At 45.4% G+C, this 25,483-nt stretch overlaps 1 protein-coding gene across 4 annotated transcripts in view; it reads left to right on the top strand.

Annotated features, from left to right (window-relative positions):
* The window catches only part of LOC141258841 (cytochrome P450 2C14-like), a 71,481-nt gene that overhangs the window by 9,383 nt on the left and 36,615 nt on the right, over positions 1-25,483 (top strand). For 3 of the 4 annotated variants that reach the window (XM_073674008.1, XM_073674010.1, XM_073674007.1), the window contains 2 exons: positions 786-946; positions 6,472-6,648. In XM_073674008.1, the coding sequence (XP_073530109.1) occupies positions 786-946; positions 6,472-6,648 (338 nt within the window). The remainder of the gene's footprint in view (positions 1-785; positions 947-6,471; positions 6,649-25,483) is intronic. The other variant, XM_073674011.1, reaches the window with a different exon arrangement.

Raw genomic sequence — 25,483 nt, 5'->3', positions numbered from 1 at the left:
CCTGTTCCTGGGGCAAAAACTAACAACGGGACCTTTTGGGTTCAAGCTTCAAAATTTAAGATTGCCAGCAACCTCCGTTGTGACAGAAGGAAACAACTGGTAGAAATAACTGAACTGTAATAAACAGGAGCCTACTAATATCTTGAAGGATTAGCTACTACTGGACGAGGATGCAGAGTCATTTAAAGTCACAATATCTTTCCTGGACCTCTGAGATTTTTTACTTGGGAGTTGCAGCTCTATAACTGCAAAGAGTGAAATAGAGTAATATTAGTCATTTACATACTTGATCAATTTTTCTCCCTCCTTGACATCTACTGTACATGTTTATAGGGTTCTAAGAGATACTTTTTTAAAAATGAGAACCAGAAAAAAATATGTAAATGAAAAAACAAAAAATTAGCTTTCAAAAGCAAGTAAAATATCAAAAAATATTTGTTATGTTGTGAATACCAAAACTAGTTTTGGCGGTAAAAGGTTATTATCACAATTGTAAAGAATATAAACTTTTTCATATACATACCGTTTCATTCTCACCTGTTCTGCAGCCTACGTTGAGAGGAGACACCGGTGAAAAAGTTTGCTTTTTGTTGACCTTATGCCCCTTTGAGAAACAAAATTCATACTTCCCTTTTAATAGTTAAAAGAATATGTCCTTCACATAATATACACAATTATTTTTTTTCCATTTTTGATAGTGCAGCACAATAAGCTCTGTATAGATGGATAGAAATATTGTTTGTTTAAAAAAAATACATACAGTATATATATTTTTTATTTTTCAGGAAACCCCTTTGATAATTTGACCAGTATTAATGCAGCCGTGGCCAATATAATTGTGTCCATACTGCTTAGTCATAGATTTGAATATGAAGATCCCACCATTTTGAAACTTATGGCTGCTGTTAATGAAAATGTAAGACTCCTGGGAAGCCCATGGATCCGGGTAAGTAAAAAATTAATAAAAAATATTATATTTTGCAATTTTTAGTGTTAATTTTTGATTAAAATTATTATCCTTGAAAAAATATGAACAAAGGGGATTAAATAAAATTATCACTTTTGTAACGGACAAAGACGGTCGAAAAATTATGCCTTTTTTTGTGATCACCCAAACGATTCTGTCAATTCCTGTGGGTGCTGGAGAATATCTGAAATTTCCTCTGCAGAGGCCTACTGGGGAAATTATCACCATTAAAGTAATAAAAGTAGAAATGTTTACCAAAAATTCAAAATACTGTATGTAAAGTATGCAATGTTAAAAGCAATGACTTTTTTTAAACCGTAGGGTCATGACTAATTATTTTTTTGGCACAACAATTTCATACCTTAAAAATGATACATTTTCTTGACCACAAAAGCCTAGAGACAGCTCCAAGGAGATATTAACAATGTTTATTAAAGAATATAATCTCCTTAGAATGCAACTTGTAAGAAAGCAATGGGGAGCACCAGAGAGCTTTAACAGATCCAGGGCAGCAGGATGAGTTTGGCTGTTGATATTCTTCCTCCATCCACTTTTTTGCATTTTTGTTAGCATTTTTTTCTAATATAATTAAGAGGGTGACGATATCACTGATGCCAAAATTGTCCCTGCCATCTTATTTTTCAGCCTCTTTGAAGGGCTTCAGTTGTAACACGTCCACATCGTGCCTTGAGGCAACTGTGACAGGACCCTCTCTAGAAGCAGGTGATTCTTCTCCATCCTCGTCATCTTTAGACAGACAGGGTCGCAGCATACTACGATGAACCACTCTGGTGGGGGCTCCTTCCGCCCCCTCGGGTTGAACTTCATACACAGTTCCTTCAGCGCCAATCCTGTGCTTCACTCGGTGCGGGGTCCGTTCCTACAGCCTACTCAATTTGCCCCTGGGCTGCCTGTCCCGAACCAACACCCGCTCCCCGGGCCTCAGAGCTGTCCCTCGAAGAGGCAATGTCTCATGATGTTTGAGCTCCTGAAACTTTTGTTGTACCAACCGTCGGAGGGTCTGCAGTCGATGCCGATGTTCCCAGACCCAGGAAGACATCCTCATCCGTGGGTCGTCCTCCTCGGAGTCCAGCTCTAACTCAGTAATCTCTCACCCCTTTCGCCCGAACAGCAAGGTATAAGGAGTGAACCCCCTTCGTACTATTCACTCGGTTGTTGTAGACCCACACCAGCTCGGCCACAAACTCAGGCCATTGTACCTTTCGATCTTCCTCCAACATGCGGACCATTTGGATCAGTGTCTGATTAAAGCGTTCACAGGCCCCATTTCCTTGAGGGTGGTAAGGAGTAGTCTGTGACTTCTCAGTCTTGTACAACCGATGCAGCTCTTCCATCACCCTGCCTTGGAAGCAGGCACCTTGATTGGAATGGATGCTCTTTGGGCAGCCGTACACCCGAATGATGGCCTGCGCAGCTGACTCGGCGGTCTGGTCTCTGGTCGGGTCACTACCGCAAACTTTGTGAAGTGGTCTGTCATTACCAGGCAATGTTCATACCCGAGATGCGCCGGTCCAACAGTCAAATAGTCGATCATCAGCACCTCCAAGTGGGCAGAAGTCACAATGGTTTGTATGGGGACCCGTTGCTCTGGGAGCTTAACCAGCTCACAGCTCCGACATCTTCAACAAGTGTCTTCTATTGTTGCTCGCAGTCAGGGATGATACACCAGCCTCTGCAACCACTGAAACGTCATCTCTGGTCCAAAGTGAGCTCCTCGTTCATGAGCCTCCTTAGCCACCACTCCGACCAACTTCTCTGGAATCCCCACTTGCAGCCCGGTACAGCAGCCTGCCTTGCAAACACAGTCTCTCCCATTGTCCCAGCATTTTCAGCGCTCCCGGGGACAGGGCACTCCTCTCTTCTCGACTGGGGACTTGCCACAAAGCCACCCATTGACGTAATTGAGCAACTTCTCTGTCAGTCTGTTGAAGTCGGATCCAGTCATCTCTTGGCCGCCCTAGCACTTGTTCTTCCGATGTCTCTCCGATCTGTCCCTGCGCCGCGGCCAATGACCCCACGAAACTTCGGAAGCTAGGGGTCTCATCCGCCTCCAAATCTTCATTGCGGTCATGATCAGGCCGTTCATAAGTCACTCTGGAGAGGGCATTGGTGTGAGTATTCTCTGCCTTAGGCCGTTGGCGATCTTATACCGGTACCTGGCCATATGGGTCCCCCAGCGCTGCTCCAGGGCCCCCAATTTCGCATTCTCCAGGTGGGCCAGCGGGTTGTTATCTGTTCTCACCAGTACTTCGGACCCGGACAAATACTCTGCAAACTTCTCGGTCATTGCCCAAACCAGAGCCAGCAACTCTAATTTAAAAGAGCTATAATTATCTGGGTTCCTCTAGGAGTCGTGAAGGGAGCGACTGGCTTACGCAATCACGCGCTCTTTCCCCTCCTGTACTTGGCTTCCAGACCATGTAGGCTCCCATCAGTGTGGAGTATGAATGATTGGGAGAAATCCCCATAGGCAAGTATTGGGGCCTCGGTCAGGGCCATTTTTAGGGCATGGAAGGCCTCTTCCTGGCTGCTTCCCCACTGAATCGCCTGATTCTTGGAGCCCGCCGGCACTACCTTAAGTAGCTCCAGCAATGGGTTGGCTATGCGGGTGAAGTTTTTCACGAATCTTCGGTAGTACCCGGCAAGTCCCAGGAAGGCCCGAACATCCTTCACTGTTTTCGGAGTAGGCCACTCCTGTACGGTGGCCACCTTTTCCTGGGTGGGCCTGACTCCTTCACCGGGCACAGTATGACCGAGATATTCGATCTGTTTGCAGAACAGGTGGCACTTCTGGGGCTTCAACTTTAGGCCATGACTCTGTAGGCGACTCAGTACTTGCTCTAGTCGCTGGAGGTGCTCCTCGAAGGTGGCGGCATAGACAATTATGTCGTCAAGGTAAATCAGTGTTGCCTTGATGTTCAAATCGCCCAGGCACCTCTCCATCAGATGCTGGAAAGTCCCGGGGGCGTTAGTCAGGCTGAAGGGCATCCGACTGAATTCGAATAGTCCCATGGGTAATAGGAACGCCATCTTCGCACGGTCATGTTCGGCCACGTGCACCTGCCAGTACCCACTGGCCAGATCCAGGGAGGAGAAGTATCTTGCCCTCCCAAAGGCCGACAGGGACTCTTCGATTCGGGGTAGTGGGTAAGAGTCCCGTACTGTACAGGCATTCAGTCTATAGTCCACACAGAACTGCAGGGTCCCATCTTTCTTCCGAACCAGGACAATTGGGGCTGCCCACGGACTCTGACTCTCCCGTATCACACAATTCTGTAACATATGGGCTGGCATCTCCTTAACCTCTTTATACATCTGGGGAGGTATCTGCCGGTATCTCTGGTGTCGAGGCAGGTGTCTTCTTGAAACTGGACCATTCATCCCGCATCTCTGTATCTCCTTTTGCATCTCTCCAGCCAATTCCAGTTCAGCTGCAGGCAGGGTGGGTACCTCGTTACTCCAGACCATCCCTGCCAGGACCATCACCCCCATCTCCTGCTCTCTCACACGTGCCTCCTCCCCCACTTATAAAAAAGTCATACGTGGGTTGGCGCGCAGGCGCTCCCGCAAGGCCTGCTTCAGCTGCACATCCCTGAGGCCTGCCACAAACTGGTCCCTTAAGATCACGTCAGGGGGGCCCATTCCCAAATTCCCCATGTCGTCTTTTCTAGTGATATAGGCATGCACCCTCTGTAAGGCATTAACATACCGCATCACAGTCTCCCCCTCCTGCTGCACTTGGTTAAACAGCTGTATCCTCAGCTCTCCTACATTGGTGGGATCCCCATGCATCTCCTCCAGTATCCGCACCACTTTTTCTACAGTATCCCGGTCATGGGGAGGGTGGTACATCACGGATTCTCGGGTCTCGCCATCCAGGGCCAGTAAGGCTATTTCAGCTTGCATATCTGGGGTCATCGGATGCATATGTAACATACTCCTAACACTCTCAATCCAGTCCCACAGCATCATATTGTCCCCGGTGAACTTTGGGAGATTGCTGAGCATGTACCCCGGCGGCAAGCTAGATTTAGGGTCTCCCAGGATGGACTGCTCTGCAGTGTCTGTGTCTAACGACTGCATCCTGCCGACTACGCCAAATGTAACACGGGTACTTTAGATGCAGCGACACAGAAACACAGAGCAGCCAATGCAGGGTTAATAAACAGGGGAAGTTTATGATAACAGGGTCAATCTCCACGCAGGCAGTAACAGGGGAAAATATGGGGGAAAACAAGGGAAGTAGCAAGTAAAAGTCTTTAACTGACAGTTCACGGTTTAAGTAGATATGGCAGATTCGAACCGGTTGTAAACGACAGTTTTTACACTTAGCTGACTCTCTTCCTCCACAAGGAAGTTTCCAGCTGATTCCGGTGTTGATTTCTTCAGGCTTCCCCACCCAAATAATTCTCCGTCTTCTGGCGGCAGCGGGAGCTCTCCGGGTTTACCCGCTGAGCCCCTAGTCCATAACACGGCACCTCACGTGCTCGGCTCCACAGAACCTGCGTCTCTTCTCTCTCTAGTCGGCTTGACTCCTCCGGTCCACTGCACTCAGCTCTTTCTCCCAGTACTGGAGCCAGGAGCCTGGACCCTCTCACACTGCTCTCCTGAGTGGGACTCTGCTCTCCCTTTCCCGTGCAAAAGTCCTCGTCTCTCCCTCTCTCTAGCCACGCCACCAGTTTTCCGGTCACCTGACCTCCCAGCTCTCACTCTGGACACGCCCCCAGATTCCCAGTCACCTGAATCCTGTGCTGTAAGTCTGTCTTCCCCCTGCAACCAGAGGTATGGCCCCGGCAGGTCCGGATCCCTTGTTCTGAAAGTACTTACACCCCGGTCTTCCCTCTCACACAGTAACCAACTCATCATATGGCATTGGGCATCTCAAGGAATGACAAGCTCCAGTTTCTTTTCTGCATGATATGTAGTCACCATCCCCTTCAAAGAGGTTTAGGGAATTTGTAAAAAAATTACACAAAATTTGCGCACTCAAATATTTATTTGCTTTTCTCCAGCGTCCACCTCTCCATTCTTGACAGAGACCACCAGGTCCCTGTTCTTAAGATAATTGTGGATACCAACTGATAGGACAACGTCTTTAAAGAGGACAGGACTGGAATTAAATGCTGACAAGAATAGTAAGAGCTTCCACTATTACACTTTTCGTTAAAAACTGTAGGAAAACCGAGCGAACTGGACCATATGGTGATACCATTATAAATAGATATAATAGAGCGAGGTAATATACTCACCAGAGTGGGGTGTGTAGGGCCAAATCCTATAAAAGCTCAATGATGGTTGATGCTGCCCTGTGGCTGGGGGATGACCTTCATCAGGATGATTGAAGGTAAAGACAATTCATGGTTTTGGGCTGCGCTAACTGAAATGAGTGTTTCCACAAAAGACTGGCGTCTTTCTAAAGTGTAAAAATGATCTGTACTATTACACTTTTGCTAGTGCTAATTATTACTTTTATATTTGTTTAGATGTATGACAGTTTCCCCACATTGATGGATTTGCTTCCTGGACCTCACAGGACAATTTTTGGGAATATTAAAGAATTTCAAAAATTCATAAGAGCAAAATTTACGAAACAGAAGAAAGAACTGGATGTAAATGACCAGAGGAATCTCATAGATGCCTTCCTGGCCAAGCAACAAGAGGTACAATACACATGATAATAATCATTAGTAATTAATAGTGATGTGCGAGCACTAAGATGCTCGTGTGCTCGTTCCTTGGGTCAAGCAAATTGAAATGCTTGGGTGCTCGACCAATGTACCGTAAGTCTATGGGAAACTCAATCATTTTCCCGAAGCCCCCCCTGGACGTCTGGAAAGGGCCTAAAAATTACCCAAATCGATATAAACAGTGCTCAAATGACATGGGAACGGCATGGGGAAGACTCCTGGAAGCATCTCTGACTCCCAGGTCACTGCTGTGAGCAATGTTGTCAGAGGTATTACGCCACTTTTGCGGGGTGAAAATAAAACATACAAAAATGAAGCCAAAATGGATTTTCCTGGAAAAAATGTTAAGGAACATTCTTTCCAGGGTAATGACTTGTATATAAGGCAAAATAAATAACCAAAACAAAAATGCTCCTTGACACCTTGACAAGCGTTTTTGGTGCGTTTTTGCACTTTTCCATTGTTTTGAATGGTGAAAAATACATTCACCGGTAAATTAGTACATTTGTCCACATACACAGCATTTTTTATAAGCTAGACATAAACCTTATCAGTATGCCCAGGATCCCATTCCACATGGATCTATAATACCGTTCTGTACAGATATGTAATGATATCATAAAAGGAAATTAATGTACCATAGAACCAACCATAATTTAGAGTAGAACATAACACTCCAAAAACATTTCGTATAAACAACCAATCTTTATTGAAAAAATTATTTAAAAACACATGACATTTAAAAAATGGGAACAACCACCAGGTGGCACCATAACCCACATAAACTTTGCTAGTATAGGTCTAGTACATACAATATTAACTACTCTCACAAGTTTAATAAATACATCGCTACAAGTTCCCCTATGCCAAATCAGCTGAGATAGAGTAGTAGATATTTTAAGAATACACTAGTCCCCCATACCATAGGGGGATTTACTAACTAAACATGTTTACCTGATGCGGATCAGAGGGCATCACATATCCTACTCTACCCACGTTTCGGCTCACTTAGCCTTCTTCCAGGGTAATGCCACACCTTTGATTGTGTCTCATTAAATAGTGCACTGCCACCAATGAAAACGAGCACACACACCTGCTTCCCATTGCCACTCAGAACATCAGGATGGGAATGTTAGGAGAAGGAGGAAATAAGAAAAAACCCTTGAGGAAGGTAGATACAAGGGGAGGAAAAAGAGGAGGAGAAGGGAGGAAACTATTACAGCGGGCATCACCACATTTTTTGTTATTTATACAGTATATTCCTCCCCCACACTCCCCCTCCAACGCCCATGGCATACATCACATCTTTATTACACATGGTTGGGGGTGGGAGGAAGAAGAGAGAGGGAGGCAAGGGGGACGTCTTCCCCATGTCTCCCCCGTGTATTTGTGCCGGTGTCCATAATGGTTGTGCATGCGCTGTTTTTGGGGTGTTATGTTCAACTCAAAATTATAGTTGGTTCTATGGTACATTTATTTCCTTATATGATATCATTCACCTGTGAATGTAATTTTAACATTTTACTACCTTATCTGGCCATGTGATGTGTGAGACATGATCAGACTAATCCTGTTTCATTCATGAAGGAGGCACTCTAAAAGTCACAAAGCCTATTTTTACAATGCCATCAGGCGACCCTTATTATTTTTAGAGGGCCAGCAGCTGTCCCTCACTATGGTTATAGGGCCATCAGCCAGCTATGCTTTGTTGTCTTCTATAGTTGGTCTTCTATACTGTTTTTGCATATGCAGTGACTGAAAGGGCTGGGGACACACTCCAATACCACTTTGAAGAGACATAGAGGAGGTCCTCATTAAAAAAATTGTTACCATTGATAAGGAGTGGGTCTCCTATAGTGGTAGTGCCCATGCACATAGTGCATGGGATGAAAAACATTGACCCCTTGGGTGTGTACATGAACATACTGTATAACATACAGATTGTTAGAGGTAGGCCTCTAAAAATGCACTAAAATGCTCGGGTACTCGTTGTTCGGGTCGAGCAAATTGAAATGCTCGAGTGCTCAATCCAAGCAATGATCCCAATATAAGTCTATGGGAAACTCATGCATTTTTCTGGCGCCCCTCCCTGGCGGTCTGCAGAGGGCCTAAAAATTGCCCTAATCGATGTGAACAGTGCTCAAATGACATGGAAACAGCATGGGGAAGACCCAATAAATATTTATATAGTGCCATTAGGTTCCATGGCGCTTTACAAGTGTAGGGGCAGACAGGGACACGAACATGAAACATCAAATGAGGCGCACTGGTACAGTAGGGCAGGGGGTCCTGTCCACGAGGGCTCACAGTCTATAGGGGGTGTGTGGGGAGACAGGAGGAAGGGGAGAGGAGAGGGTGAGAAGGTGTAGAGTTGGTCTCCTATAGCGTATGCAGTGACTGCAAGGGCTGACAAAAATTTGAATGTAACCCAATATCCCTTTAAAAAGACATAGAGGAGGATTTCAGTAAAAAAAATATCTCCATTATAAATAAGTGGGTCTCCTATAGTGGAAAAGCCCATGCAGTGACTGCAAGGGCTGCCAAAATTTGGGAAAAGCCCAATAACAATTTAAAGACACATAGAGCTGGTAACGAGTACAACATGTTCCCAATAGAAAGGAGAGGGTCTGCTACACAGTTTTAAGGTATGCAGTGAGTCCAATGGCTGCCAAAATATAGAAAAAATCACATTAACAATTTATAGACACATAGAGCTAGGACTCAGTAATGACATGTTCCTAGAAAGGAGCAGTTGTGCTATACAGTTATAGTGTATGCAGTGAGTCCAACGACTGCCAAAATTCAGGAAAAACCCTACTAACAATTTAAAGACACATAGAGCAGGGCCACAGTAATGGCATGTTCCCATTAGAAACGAGAGGGTCTGCTATACAGTTATAGTGTATGCAGTGAGTCCAACGGCTGCCAAAATTTAGGAAAAACCCCACTAACAATTTAAAGACACATAAAGCTGGGCCTCAGTAGCGACATGTTCCTAGAAAGGAGCCGCTGTGCTATCCAGTTATAGGGTATGCAGTAAGTTCAATGGCTGCCAAAATTTAGGAAAAACCCCACTAACAATTTAACCCCTTTACACATTAATGACCAGGCCAATTTTTACAATTCTGACCACTGTCACTTTATGATGTAATTACTCTGGAACGCTTCAACGGATCCCACTGATTCTGAGATTGTTTTTTCGTGACATATTGTATTTCATGATAGTGGTAAACTTTCTTTGATATGACTTGCGTCTATTTGTGAAAAAAATCTGAAATTTGCCGAAAAATGTGAAAATTTTGCAATTTTCAAACTTTGAATTTACATGCCCTTAAATCAGAGAGATATGTGACACAAAATAGTCAATAGAGACCACATCACATTTGAAATGACTTTGAGGGGCTTTTTTGACTAAAATAACCAAAAGTGACACCATTCTAAAAACTGCACCCCTCAGGGTGCTCAAAACCATATTCAAAAAGTTTATTAACCCTTCAGGTGATTTACCGGAATTTTTTGGAATGTGAAAGAAGAAAATGAACATTTAACTTTTTTTTTACAAAAATGGTAATTTAGACCCCAATTTTTGCAAGAGTATCAGGAAAAAATGGACCACAAAATTTGTTGTACCATTTCTCCTGAGCACGCCAATAACCCATATGTGGGGGCAAGCCACTGTTTGGGCGCATGGCAGGGCTCGGAAGGGAAGGAGCGCCATTTGACTTTTTGGACGTAAAATTTGCTTGAATAATTAGCGGGCGCCATGTTGTGTTTGGAGAGCTCCTGATGTGCCTAAACAGTGGAAATCCCCCACAAGTGACACCATTTTGGAAACTAGACCTCTCAGGGAACTTATCTAGATGTGTGGTGAGCACCCTGAACCCCCAGGTGCTTCACAGAAGTTTATAATATGAAGCCGTGAAAATAAAGAAATCAAACTTTTTTAACAAAATTTATGTTTTAGCCCCAATTTTTTTATTTTTACATGGGTAAGAGGAGAAAATGGACCCCAAAAACTGTTGTGCAATTTCTCCTGTTTGACCACACAGCAGAGTTCAGAAAGGAAGGAGCTTTGTGTGACTTGAACACAAAATTGGTTGGAATTGAGAGAGTACGCCATGTCGCGTTTGGAGAGCCCAGATGCAGCTAAATAGTGGAAACCCCCCACAAGTGACCTTATTTTGGAAACTAGACCCCTCAAGGATTTTATCAAGAGGTATAGTGAACATTTTGAACCCAGAGGTATGACCCAGAAATTGATAACATTAGGTCATCATGTTAAATAAGTTGTCATTAGTCTTGAGCGCAAGTGCTTGCTACTTGAATTTGCATTGGGTACTCAGGTATGCACCATGTATTGCGGGTGCTCAAGTGACATGCTCTAGTCCCTGTCCCTCATGTTTCACGGTTATTATACACCCAAAAAAACATGCGGGGATCACTCGTGCATAACAAGCAATCCCCGCAATATTTGTTTGGCTGGGAAGCAAATGGGGCGGAAACTCAAGCATGTCACTCGAGCATCCGCGATACTTGGTGCACACCCGAGCACCCGATGCAAACTCAAGTAGCGAGCATTTGCACTCAACACTAGTCGCCATATTGTTTTCATTGTTTCTTTACTTTTGAAAAAATCCCAACCCTAGCTCAACACTTACCCTAGCACAACCCTACCCTAGCTCAACCCTAACCCTAGCACAACCCTAACCCTAGAGTTTATATTTTTTGCCTTTCATAGTGCGGTATAAGTGATTAGACGACTTTATTCTTCGGGTTGGTGCAATTACAGCGATACCAGATTCAAATCTGGTTTGACAACGCAAGGGTCACGGAAAAGGCAGCCTAACATAAACTCAGCCATGTGTGCCAGACTGCTAATAGACATGACTTCTGTGTCTTCACCAAGAGACCATGCTCTCCTTCTCATCCTCCTCCTCCTCCCTGATCTCAGCCCATCCACGCTGAACAGAAGATATGACAGTTGTGCAGGTAGTACTGTCTATAGGGCAGGAAACTATTTCCTGTTCCTCCTCTTCACCAAGATTTGCCTGCTCTAGTGATGAGCGAGCATGCTCGCTACTGCTCGGTGCTCACCTGAGCATCTCACTGTTCGAGATGCTCGGCACTCGCCAAGTATTTCCGTGGTTGAAAGGCGAGAGCTCGGGTCCCCGCCCTACATGTTTGGCACTCTTTACAGAGCCAATGAACATGCAGGGATTGTCTGCCACTCACTGTAATGCATCAGCCATGCTGGTTGTGTTGTTACAGTGATTGGCTGGCCACACAGCGTCATCAGGTCTATATCAGACCTGGGGCAGCTGTGCTCGTCACAGTCACTCCGGAATCAGACAGAGAAGGGAGAGGTGCTGCTGAACTAGGGAGAGATTTGCTTGTTTCTATTTAGTGTAGGTATACCAAACTATATTAGAGACACATATCCATCTCAACAAACAGTCCTTCTGAGGACTAATCCTTCTGCAGAGAAATCAGGCAGGCAGTAGAGATGAGCGTTGTTCTACTCGAACTGTTCGCCAATCTCAAATTCGAGCTGTTTTGGGCGGTGTTCGAGCCGTTCGGCGAACACGAACGATTTGAGAAAAATTCGGCTGTTCGAGGTTATGTTCGATAACTGTTCGTGCACCAAAATCATAACTGGATTTTTTCTCAGTAATGATGAAAATTAATGTTAATACGCAGTTTGAGTGTACAGCGGGGTGGGGGGAGGGGCAGGGGATGGATCTCTGCAGGAATAATGAAGATCTCCATTTTTTTTTCTCTTTCCCGCATTTGCAGTGGGGAGGTGCAGTCTGTCAGCCTATCAGCAGCGCACACACGGAGCGAACTGCTGTTTTTCACACAAGCAAGGGCACGTGTCATTGGCAGTGTATGTCACATGTCCTTGCCCTATAAGACCAAGCCATTTTCCCCGTCGCCACCATTTTCTCACTGCTGCAGCTGCGTGTTAGACGGCACCGCTGTTGCTGTGTGCGCTATACCTTGTTAATTTCAAGCCAATTTTTGCACAAATCTACAGATAGCTTGGGAGTAGGGAATAGTTGTGATTGCAGTCCTTTTAAGGACTAGGTTACAGCATTTCCTACGACTTTTATCAGGCAGGTCTGTGCTCTTAAATAGATAGATTGTGGGAGTAAAGACTAATTGTAATTGCAGTCCTTTTCAGGACTAGGTTACATCAGTTCCTATCAGTTTTTGCCAGGCAGGTCTGTGCCAGTGCTGTGCAAGTTTTTTTCACAGCATTTGGCTGAATCTAGCAAAGCTAATCCTTTTTGGCCTATTGCAGAGTGTGTTAGTCAGTGGAGTAGCCTATCTGTGTTGCAAGATATACCACCTGTGTATAGAATACCAATTTTTTTTACTGCACCTAGTGAAGTAAAATCTTTTGGGCATAGCATCATTCTATTAGTCCATCTATACTGACCTCCATCAGGTTGCAAATTGAATATAATTTTTTTCTGCATCTAGCTCTGAAAAAATATTTGGGCTTCTAGCAGTGTGTGGGACTTGTTCTATTAGTCCATCTATACTGACCTCCATCAGGTTGCAAACTGAATATAATTTTTTTCTGCATCTAGCTCTGAAAAAATATTTGGCCTTCTAGCAGTGTGTGGGACTTTCTCTATTAGTCCATCTATACTGACCTCCATCAGGTTGCAAATTAAAAATAATTTTTATCTGCATCTAGATCTGAAAAAATATTTGGCCTTCTAGCAGTGTGTGGGACTTTCTCTATTAGTCCATCTATACTGACCTCCATCAGGTTGCAAATTAAAAATAATTTTTATCTGCATCTACCTCTGAAAAAATATTTGGGCTTCTAGCTGTGTGTGGGACTTGTTCTATTAGTCCATCTATACTGACCTCCATCAGGTTGCAAACTGAATATAATTTTTTTCTGCATCTAGCTCTGAAAAAATATTTGGCCTTCTAGCAGTGTGTGGGACTTTCTCTATTAGTCCATCTATACTGACCTCCATCAGGTTGCAAACTGAATATATTTTTTTTCTGCATCTACCTCTGAAAAAATATTGGGCTTCTAGCTGTGTGTGGGACTTGTTCTATTAATCCATCTATACAGACCTCCATCAGGTTGCAAACTGAATATATTTTTTTTCTGCATCTACCTCTGAAAAAATATTGGGCTTCTAGCTGTGTGGGACTTGTTCTATTAATCCATCTATACAGACCTCCATAAGGTTGCAAACTGAATATAATTTTTTTCTGCATCTAGCTCTGAAAAAATAGTTGGCCTTCTAGCAGTGTGTGGGACTTTCTCTATTAGTCCATCTATACTGACCTCCATCAGGTTGCAAATTAAAAATAATTTTTATCTGCATCTAGATCTGAAAAAATATTTGGCCTTCTAGCAGTGTGTGGGACTTTCTCTATTAGTCCATCTATACTGACCTCTATCAGGTTGCAAATTAAAAATAATTTTTATCTGCATCTACCTCTGAAAAAATATTTGGGCTTCTAGCTGTGTGTGGGACTTGTTCTATTAGTCCATCTATACTGACCTCCATCAGGTTTCAAACTGAATATAATTTTTTTCTGCATCTAGCTCTGAAAAAATATTTGGCCTTCTAGTAGTGTGTGGGACTTTCTCTATTAGTCCATCTATACTGACCTCCATCAGGTTGCAAATTAAAAATAATTTTTATCTGCATCTAGCTCTGAAAAAATATTTGGCCTTCTAGCAGTGTGTGGGACTTTCTCTATTAGTCCATCTATAGTGACCTCCATCAGGTTGCAAATTAAAAATAATTTTTTCTGCATCTACCTCTGAAAAAATATTTGGGCTTCTAGCTGTGTGTCGGACTTGTTCTATTAGTCCATCTATACTGACCTCCATCAGGTTGCAAACTGAATATAATTTTTTTCTGCATCTAGCTCTGAAAAAATATTTGGCCTTCTAGCAGTGTGTGGGACTTTCTCTATTAGTCCATCTATACTGACCTCCATCAGGTTGCAAATTAAAAATAATTTTTATCTGCATCTAGCTCTGAAAAAATATTTCGCCTTCTAGCAGTGTGTGGGACTTTCTCTATTAGTCCATCTATACTGACCTCCATCAGGTTGCAAATTAAAAATAATTTTTATCTGCATCTACCTATGAAAAAATATTTGGGCTTCTAGCTGTGTGTGGGACTTGTTCTATTAGTCCATCTATACTGACCTCCATCAGGTTGCAAACTGAATATAATTTTTTTCTGCATCTAGCTCTGAAAAAATATTTGGCCTTCTAGCAGTGTGTGGGACTTTCTCTATTAGTCCATCTATACTGACCTCCATCAGGTTGCAAATTAAAAATAATTTTTATCTGCATCTAGCTCTGAAAAAATATTTGGCCTTCTAGCAGTGCGTGGGACTTTCTCTATTAGTCCATCTATACTGACCTCCATCAGGTTGCAAATTAAAAATAATTTTTATTTGCATCTACCTCTGAAAAAATATTTGGGCTTCTAGCTGTGTGTGGGACTTGTTCTATTAGCCCATCTATACTGACCTCCATCAGGTTGCAAACTGAATATAATTTTTATCTGCATCTAGCTCTGAAAAAATATTTGGCCTTCTAGCAGTGTGTGGGACTTTCTCTATTAGTCCATCTATACTGACCTCCATCAGGTTGCTAATTAAAAATAATTTTTTTTCTGCATCTACCTGTGAAAAAATATTGGGCTTCTAGCTGTGTGTGGGACTTGTTCTATTAATCCATCTATACAGACCTCCATCAGGTTGCAAACTGAATATAATTTTTTTCTGCATCTACCTCTGAAAAAATATTTGTGCTTCTAGCTGTGTGTGGGACTTGTTCTATTAGTCCATCTATACTGACCTCCATCAGGTTGCAAACTGAATATAATTTTTTTCTGCATCTAGCTCTGAAAAAATATTTGGCCTTCTAGCAGTGTGTGGGACTTGTTCTATTAGTCCACCTATACTGACCTCCATCAGGTTGCAAATTCAAAATAATTTTTTGTCTGCATCTAGCTCTGAAAAAATATTTGGCCTTCTAGCAGTGTGTGGGACTTTCTCTATTAGTCCATCTATACTGACCTCCATCAGGTTGCAAACTGAATATATTTTTTTTCTGCATCTACCTGTGAAAAAATATTTGGGCTTCTAGCTGTGTGTGGGACTTGTTCTATTAGTCCATCTATACTGACCTCCATCAGGTTGCAAATCGAATATAATTTTTTTCTCCATCTAACCCAGCCAATAGTTTTGGCCTAATACCACAGTTTGGCCACTCAGCTCTGCTCGGTTCCCATCCATTGTTTTTTTGTGCAAACAACTCCAGAGTTGTGAATTAGTTAACCACCAAAATGAGTGGAAAAAGGCCTGCTGCTGGTGGAAAGGGGAATAGGCGTGTTGGGAAGGGGAAAAAAGGTTGTGTCCGTGGGGTAGGTGTTAAAGCAACAGTAAAATCTGCAGAAGAAAGACCATCTTCCAGCCAAACTAAAATGTCTACTTCTTTTAGCTGACAATGTGATAAGATCCCTTTCTTACGGCCACGCCAATCGCTACAAATTCCAGATGAGGCACAAAAACAGCAGGTGCTTCAACGGATATCAAGTGCTCCTTTAAGTGGGCTCTCCTCCACATCAACTTCAACATCACAAATACTCCAGTCCTCAAAGGTGTCACGCCAATCGCACTTGCTTCCTCACAGCTCCCAAATCTCCAGCTGCCCGTCTGAGTATGAGATAGAACAGATGGTTGAGTCTGCAGAGCTGTTTACTCATACTATAGCCTGGGAATCAGAGGTCGACTCCAGCGCTTCTGTGAATCCAGACGAGGAAATGATCTGCACTGATGCCCAGAATCTTTATGAGTCGGATCCAGGACCAGACGCAGAAGGTTCTGACCATAATGTAGACCCTCATTCCCAAACTGTAACTCCTGTTGGTGGAGACAATGAGGAAGACGATGATGAGACTCAAATACCTGATTGGAGCGACAACTTTAGTTTTTTGTCAGGGCAGGAACAGGTTGGCTCTGAGGACGACGGGTGTGATAACGCACAGGGTGATGATGATGAGGTTGGAGATCCCACTTACTGTCAACCCACAGTCAGCCAAGAGATGAGGTCAGCAGAGGAGGTGGAGGAAGATGCTAGTGACGACGAGGTCAGGTTGCGCCTTCCTGGACAGAGACGTAGTACTGGAAGCACGTCAACAACTGCATCCTCAAACACAACTCTGCCTCTCACCACAAGTCGTGGTGGCTCTTCAGGTCGCATGGGTGCTAAGCCTTGCATAGCCTGGGCATTTTTTCAGATCGATAAAGATGACCCAACTCGTGTTATCTGTAACATTTGTCAGCAAAAGCTAAGTAGAGACCAAAAAATACATAGTTTGAGTACTTCATGCATGAACCGGCACATGGACATGAAGCATAAGTTGCAGTGGGAAGCTCAGTGTGCTACAATGCGGCCTAGCCGGCCGGGCCAACCACCGTCTGCCATATCTTGTGCATCCGCGGCCTCTTCATCCTCTGTGACTGGGGGGACAGCAGTCACACCTGTTTTGGGGCGCAGACCTGCCACCTCTTTACCCACAACAGCCAGCGTGATTGGCAGGTCATCATTTTCTTTGGAGGTGGTAACACCAGCTGGTGTTGAGCGCTGTCCGACATCGATAGCACCACCTTTGGATCAAGGCAACCTAACATGTCCGCCTGCATCTTCCTCACAGACCGGCAGTTTGCCGGGGACACCCTTATCAACCCCGTCTAAGCACAATAGCCAGCCCTCGGTCCCTCAGATGTGGACAAGTAAAAGACCATTTCCTCCTAGCCATGAGAAAGCTAAGAGGTTGAATTTCAGCATCTGCAAGCTCTTGGCTACAGAAATGCTGCCTTTCCGCCTGGTGGACACAGAGGATTTTCGAGAACTTATGTCCGTCGCAGTGCCCCAGTACCAGATGCCCAGTCGGCACTACTTCTCAAAGAAAGCTGTGCCTGCGCTCCACCAGCATGTCGCACACAACATCACCGCTTCTTTGAGAAACTCTGTGTGTGACAGGGTGCATTTCACCACAGACACTTGGACGAGTAGGCATGGACAGGGGCGTTACATGTCGCTGACTGGGCACTGGGTAACTATGGTGACAGCAGGACAAGGGGCTGCTGTCCAAGTCTTGCCGTCCCCACGAGTTGTGCGTCAATCCTCTTTATGTCAAAGTTCCTCCACTGCTTCTGCCTCCTCAACCTCCTCTCGGTCTTCCACCTGCACCCAAAGCCTGTCTGGTCATGCCACAAGCTTTCTAACTGCGCAGAAGGGATCCTGCACACCTCCTTACTATGCTGGCAGTAGGGCTCAACGTCATCAGGCGGTTTTTACTTTGAAATGTCTGGGAAATGTGAGTCACACAGCTGAGGAGTTGTGGTCAGCTCTGGAGAACCAATTTCATGAATGGTTGTCTCCACTGGACCTGAAACCAGGGAAGGCCGTGTGCGACAATGCTGCAAACCTGGGTGCGGCCCTTCGCCGGGGCAATGTCACACACGTGCCTTGTATGGCTCACGTGTTGAACCTGGTTGTCCAGCAATTTTTAGCCCACTATCCCAGACTAGATGGCCTTCTGCAGAGGGCACGGTCGCTGTGTGCTCACTTCCGCCGTTCGCATCCCGCAGCTCAGCGACTTACATCTCTACAGAAGTCGTTGGGCCTGCCACTTCACCGGCTAAAATGCGATGTGCCTACCCGGTGGAATTCAACTCTGCACATGTTGCAGCGACTGTGGCAGCACCGACAAGCCCTGGTGCAATACGTTCTGACGTATAGCCTGGGCCAACGAGATCCAGAGGTGGGGCAAATCACGCTGGAGGAGTGGTCTCAGATCAGGGACCTATGCACCCTTCTGCACAGTTTTGAAATGGCGACGAAGATGTTTAGTGCTGACGATGCCATTATCAGCATGACTATTCCGGTGATTTACATGCTGGAGCACATGTTAAACAGAATTCGGAGTCAGGTGGTGGCACAAGAGGAGGTGGAGGAAGTAGAGGAGGAGGAGTTGTATGCGGAAGGGCTAACATCTGCAAGGTCCAGACGGTCGGCAGCACCAAGGTGGCAGGCATGTGAGGGTGGGGGAGATGGTTTTACCAGGGCTCATGGTAGCAGCCAAACTAGTGAGGAAGGTGCAGGAGCCCAGGAAGAAGTGGAGGACGAACTGATGGAAGACTCATCAGATGAGGGAGACCTTGATCACATTTCTGTTGTGCGAGGTTGGGGGGAGAGGACAGAGGAAGGAAGCATGATTGTTACCTCGCCACCAACACAACAGGGACTTGGTGCTCCTGGATGCGCAACACACATGAGTGCCTTCTTGCTGCACTACCTGCAACATGACCCTCGAATTGTGAGAATTAGAAATAATCCTGACTACTGGGTTGCCACACTGTTAGATCCCCGGTACAAAAGTAAATTTGCCGAAATTATTCCTGCCATAGAAAGGGATGCACGCATGCAGGAGTATCAGCAGATACTGTTGCAGGATCTTACATGTGCTTTTCCACAAAACGCCAGTGGTGCACGTAGTGAATCTCACAGTTCCAACTTGCCAACCGTGGGACCGTCAAGTGTTCAGCACTCAAACCGTAACAGAACCACAGTATCTGCTGGTAACATCAATTTTGCGGAATCATTTCACCACTTTTTTAGCCCATCCTTTGCAAGGACACAGGAGACAAGAAGTCTGACACATAGTCAACGCCTAGAGACGATGGTACAGGAGTATCTCCAAGTAAACATTGAAGCCATGACTGTGTCACTGGACCTTTGCTCTTTTTGGGCATCCAATCTGGATTAATGGCCGGAGCTAGCCACTTACGCCTTGGAGATCTTGTCATGCCCCGCAGCCAGCGTTCTGTCTGAACGTGTGTTCAGCGCTGCTGGTGGTGTGCTGACAGATAAGCGCACGCGGCTCTCCACTGATAATGTAGACAGACTCACGTTCATAAAGATGAACAAATCATGGATCCGAAACGACTTTTCTACCCCTGTGTCATCCTGGGGAGAGTAAAAGCTTGATAATTGGTTAAAATCACCCTACCAACCGTTTTAAGCTTTCAAATTACTAATCATGTTTATCTGTATCTTGGCTGTAAAATAATTTGGGCTTTGTAGCAGTGTGCAGCACTGATTCTATTAGGCCATCTATAATAAGCTTCACCAGATTTAAAATTACTAATCATGTTTATCTGTATCTTGGCTGGAAAATAATTTGGGCTTTGTAGCAGTGTGCAGCACTGATCCTATTAGGCCATCTATACTAAGCTCCACCAGATTTAAAATTAATAATAATTTTTAGCTGCATCTAGCCCGGAAAATAATTTTGGGGCTCCGAGATGCGCAAGACACATAAGTGCCTTCTTGCTGCACTACCTGCAACATGACCCTCATATTGTCAGAATTCGAAGTAATCATGACTACTGGGTTGCCACACTCTTAGATCCCCCAAACTTTTCGATCAAAGTTTTAATTTTACTAAAGACCAAAAAAATGGTCATTTTTGAAATTATAAGCATTAGCAGGTTATTAGAAACTGAAATCAAACAGTTTTCAACTCAAAACTTTATTCTAGGTGATGTTACATTTTCACATAGGACCCCTTGTTCGAAAGGAGCTTCTGAACTCTCTCGTCCATTGAATTTGTCAGGTTTTGGATGGTTTCTGCTTCAATTGTTTTGCATGAGGACAGAATACCCTCCCAGAGGTGTTGCTTAGATGTGAACTGCCTCCCGCCATCATAGACACTCCTTTTGATGATGCTCCAGAGGTTCTGAATGGGGTAGAGGTCAGGGGAGCATGGGGGTCACACCATAAGTTTGTCCCCTTTTATGCCCATATCAGCCAGAGATGCAGATGTTTTATGTGCAGCATGAGATGGTGCATTATCATGCAAAAAAATGATCTTGCTGTGAAATGCACGGTTCTTCTTCTTGAACCATGGCAGGAAGTGCTGTTTGAGAAAATCCACATACATTATGGAGTTCATCTTTAGCGCCTTCAGGGATCCTAAAGGGGCCGACAATCTCTCTCCCCATGATTCCAGCCCAAAACATTACTCCACCTCCTCCTTGTTGGCGCTGTAGCCGTGTTTGCGTGGGGTGTCCATCAACCAGCCATCCTCCACTCCATCCATCTGGACCATCGAGCGCTGCACGGCACTCATCCGTTAACAAAACAGTTTTGAAATCAGTCTTCATGTAATGTTTAGCCCACTGGAGCCGTTTCTGCTTGTGTGAAGTGGATAGAGGAGGTCGACAGGATAGCGTATGCACAGCTGCAAACCTCTGAAGGACCCTGCATCTTGTTGTTCGGGGGACGTTGGAGGCACCAGCAGCTTCAAAAACTTGTCTGCTGCTATGACAAGGCTTTTTTGCCGCTGCTCTTTTAACCTGACGTAATTGCCTGTAGGAAAGAGTCCTCAATTTGCCCTTATCAGCACGCACACGTGTGTACTGTGAATCAGCTACATACTTTTTGATTGCCAAGACACTTCATCCTGATCATCGCACAATGTTGATTGTAGTCATGCCTTGACCTAAACACTGCACAATTTGTTGCTTCTCAGCAGCCGACACATCCTTTTTCTTTCCCATTTTGGCAGAAAATGTAGGCTGCTTAATAATGTGAGACAGCCTTCTTAAGTAGTCTTGCCTTTCATTGGACACACCTGCCAAACTAATTAGCACAGGTGTCTGCAATTGCTTACAGTGATATAAAGAGCCCTGACACACATCACCATCAATGAGTTTAACTGACAAACAAACAAATTCTTCCCTTATCACTCCTAAACACTTTTTGCATAATAATTTGGAACACAGTGTACATGTGCTTTTCCACAAAACACCAGTGGTTCATGTAGTGAATCTTACAGTTCTAACTTGCCAACCGTGGTCTGTATGGAGTTGTTCAATAAAGGGCCCAAAATTAAGATAACATAGATGGGAGAGGTCTCTATGAATAGGAATTCCTAAGTATTTGATACCCTGTGAGGGCCAGGCAAAGGGAAAGTTGGACTGGATGGAATCCTATATGGATTTGGGAAGGGAGACATCGAGGGCCTCAGACTTCGCTGCATTGATTTTAAAATTTGACCATGTAACAAAGTGATCTATTTCAGCCATAACAGCATGGATGGATATATGTGATTGAGTGATATATACTAGGACATCATCAGCAAATAGAGAGCACTTGTACTCGGTGCCTCCCACCTCAATCCACCTAATATTGGGGTTATGGCGAATTGATGAGAGCAGGTGCTCCGTCACTAGGATGTATAAGAGAGGGGACAGAGGACATCCTTGCCTTGTCCCATTGGTGATTGTGAAAGGTGATGAAAATGTTCTGATGCACCCCCTGGGCCTTGGGACACCCGGAGCCGGACCCTTTTTGGTGGATGCTGGTGGTTGTAGTCTTCGTGGCGGCGACCCGGTTCCGTGGCTCAGGGTGGTCAAACCAGTGGCGGAACTATTTATGTGGTTTTGATGTTTAAATGTCCGACTACACCACCCGTGGATTGCGGTCAGAGTGAACCGCCGCTGCAGGGAAGACCGCTGAGGCTGGTGTTGTGGGTGCAGCAGAGCATAGCATAACTCCCCACGGGAGGAGTATAGCCTCAGGGCAGTGTATGCGGAGGATGGGGGTGTTGGTGCAGGGCAGCAGCAGTAACGACACGGAGTCAGTGATGCAGTCCAGGGCCTTTACTCACAGTTCTTATTATCCAGACCACGTCTGCAGGTAACGGCTGCCCACATCGTACTGTGCTCACCAGGTGAGGGGCTCAGACAACTCCCAGATAACTTTGGAGCGCTTCACAGGACCCCCTTTGTGTGTCCTTTGTCTGGCCTTTCTTACCAACCCTTCTGTCCGGCTGCCTCGGGCCTCCTCTTGGTAAACTTGGCGCCAGTTTCCCTGACCCTATGTGGTGCCTTCCTAGCGGGTGTAGCGAGGGGCTGCGCCACATAAAATGTCAGAGCCTCCGGTTTCTAGCTGAGGGTCGTTTCCTGCCTCCACTAGTTTCGGGGACCGGTCTCCCCCTTTGGCCTGACCCCTCCACGCAGGTGGATTCGGGCGTGCGGTGGCGACTCGCCCGTCCGCACCCCTGGGATCCCTTCATTCCTCGTTCCTGGAGCCTTCTCCGCTCCTCTTCCTTCCTTCTCCCTCTTCCAGGCCTGGGCCTCTGTTACTAGGCCCGCCTCCGGAGCAGAGCTCATGCAGAGCCCCTGCTCCCTGCCACTTCTGCTCAGACTTCTCTGCACTGAACTAAGATGGTGCCCACCTTTTATACTCCCTTCTCAATGCACCCAGGAACTGCTTCCTCCCTGCTCCTGCACTACAGGGTTCCCCTTCCTCAGTGTTCCCTCCCCCCACTCCAGCCAGGGACAGGGACTGTCGTGCCCATCTCAGAGGCATATTGGTCGCCCTGCCCCACGGCAATGTGGTGTAATGCATGCAGGTGTCGGGTCCTGATCCACACTCCATCCTTACCTGAGAGTGAGATATCACACCTCTGGGTGAGGTGCAATACCTCTGTAGCAACCGAGCCCTCAGGGTGCTACAGTTCCATTTATCTTCAGCCTAGGTGACGTATTGTGATACAGGGCCGTGATTTTGGCTATAAAAGGGTCCCCTAGACCCCTACCCCAAGCTTTTTAAGAGAATCATATATGGCGTGCCAGGAGACTCTATGGAATGCTTTCTCAGCATCCAACGAGAGTATCTAATTACAAATTTTTAACTGCATCTAGCCCAGGAAATACTTTGTGCCTAGTAGCAGTGTCTGCTAGTCAGCGGATTATCCCGGCTGTTAAGCAAGCTACACCACCTGTAGTTTGGACACTTAATTTTTTCAAAGGAAATGCTTCGGGACCACGGGATACTCAGTGAAGAGCATCAGGAGGCACCCCAAGGCATAGGGGCTGGGACTGGCAGTAGGATGCCTTGCGGTGGACAGCCGAGCTCGATCCTTATAAAAGCTTTTTAACTGCAGCAGCTTTAGTGGACGCTACTGGAGCTGGAATTACGCGGCTGCTGGCATGAGACTTGCCCTCCAATAGATCCTTGTAAATGGATTTAAAGTGTATTCATTCAAATTAGAGAGACAATTTAAATTAAAAAGCTTAGAGCTGCCTCCACCACAGGGGGGCTCGCTCGACCCACCAGCAGACAGGCACCAGTATTGGGAGAGGGGGGCTGGCCGTCAGGGTTCACCGCGGCTCTGGCACAAACCCGGCGACACGGAGGTGGCACGGGCAGGAGCGGACTGAACGTGTCGGCTTCTCACTTTTTGGATTTTAGAAGGGCATGACATGCCTATATTTGTGTCTCCCCCTCCTTTTACTCCTCCAACTCTTTTCTTTTCGCATGACTATATGTACTTGTCACTTTTCCATGTGTTAGTTGTGTCTTCTGAGCAGTTTCTCTGCTTTTGGACACCTTTGAAGGTGTTTTCTATGTGTTTCTATGTGTTTTTGTTTGCCTGCCATTGGTTTTAATGGTGTTCGAAGGTGTTCGACGAACAGTTCGACGAACAGTTCGGCGAACACACGGGTGTTCGAGGAACCGAACCGAACTCGAACACTACGGGGGTGGCTCAACACTAGCAGGCAGTATATATAGGCAGGCAGGCATTGTATATAGCAGACTGCAGTGCATATATCACAAGAGGCTCCATTCCAGTTTTGTCTGCTGCTGCTGCTGTTAGATATTTCTTGAAATAAGCCCAGGTCTCAGGGGCCAGGAATATTTTTTTTTGGATCTTAATCCTCATTATTTCTTAAAAAAGCAATCTAGAGAACACCATTTTTCTGCGACATTTGCCTGTTGGCACTGCAGAATACAGCCAGGTCATTTCCATATTACAGCACTAAAAATCCAGCTATTTAAAACTGGTATCTCCGTCACACCAGTCACATATAATTGCGCTGAAAATACTGCTTTTTCTGGCCTCCATTAAAAATTTGTTTCAGTGTGTCAGTGAAACTATTCACACCAGTTTGCTGTTCAAAATAGTTACCTACAGGCCAGGTATTTAAAACTGTGTTTTGTCCGTCACACTGATCACACATAAGTTTGCTACAAATTCAGCCATTTGTAGTGAACGTGGAACATATTGTCCTCCATTTAAAATGGGCAAGTGAACTAGACGTGATGGCGATGGTGCATGCAGAGGCCGAGGCCATGGGCAAGCTGAAATTGTGCCACAACAAACACCCACATCTTCTCGCTCGGCCTCCCTGTGCCAATTATTAGTGGACCGCAGAACACCACTATTGAACACAGAGCAGTGTGAAAAGATTATTGGTTGGATGGCAGATAATGCTTCCAGTCTCTTAGCCACCACCACCACCACCCTGTCTTCCACGCGGTCAAGTCTCAGTAGCTGTGAGTCTGGACCGCATATTCCTCACCCTGAACCTCTTTCCTCCCACCATGCCGAGTGCCCAGAGACAACTGATCCCACACTTGGACACTCCGAAGAGCTGTTCACTTTTCCATTTATAGATTCAGGCCTCTCGTCCAGTCCACTTGATGTCCAAATATATGAGCAACCATGGTCACATGAAGGCAATGGTGGGAAAGTCACAAGAGGTGGACGATGATGAGACACAATTGCGAGAAAGTCAGGAGGAGGACCAGGGTGCGGAAGTGGAAGACGAGGTGGTGGATGATATAGTAACTGACTCAACCAGGCAGGAGGACATGCAGAGCGAGGACAGCAGCAAACAGGGGGAGGGAAGCAGAGCGCCCCAACAGGCAGGAAGAAGCAGTATGGTG

The sequence above is a fragment of the Phyllobates terribilis genome, unplaced genomic scaffold, assembly GCF_046119375.1.
Source record: "Phyllobates terribilis strain yellow unplaced genomic scaffold, ASM4611937v1 Scaffold_3__8_contigs__length_932513732, whole genome shotgun sequence".
NCBI classification, from domain to species: domain Eukaryota; kingdom Metazoa; phylum Chordata; class Amphibia; order Anura; family Dendrobatidae; genus Phyllobates; species Phyllobates terribilis.
The sequence above is the reverse complement of the archived record's forward strand: the minus strand, read 5'-3'. Positions and strand labels throughout refer to the sequence as shown.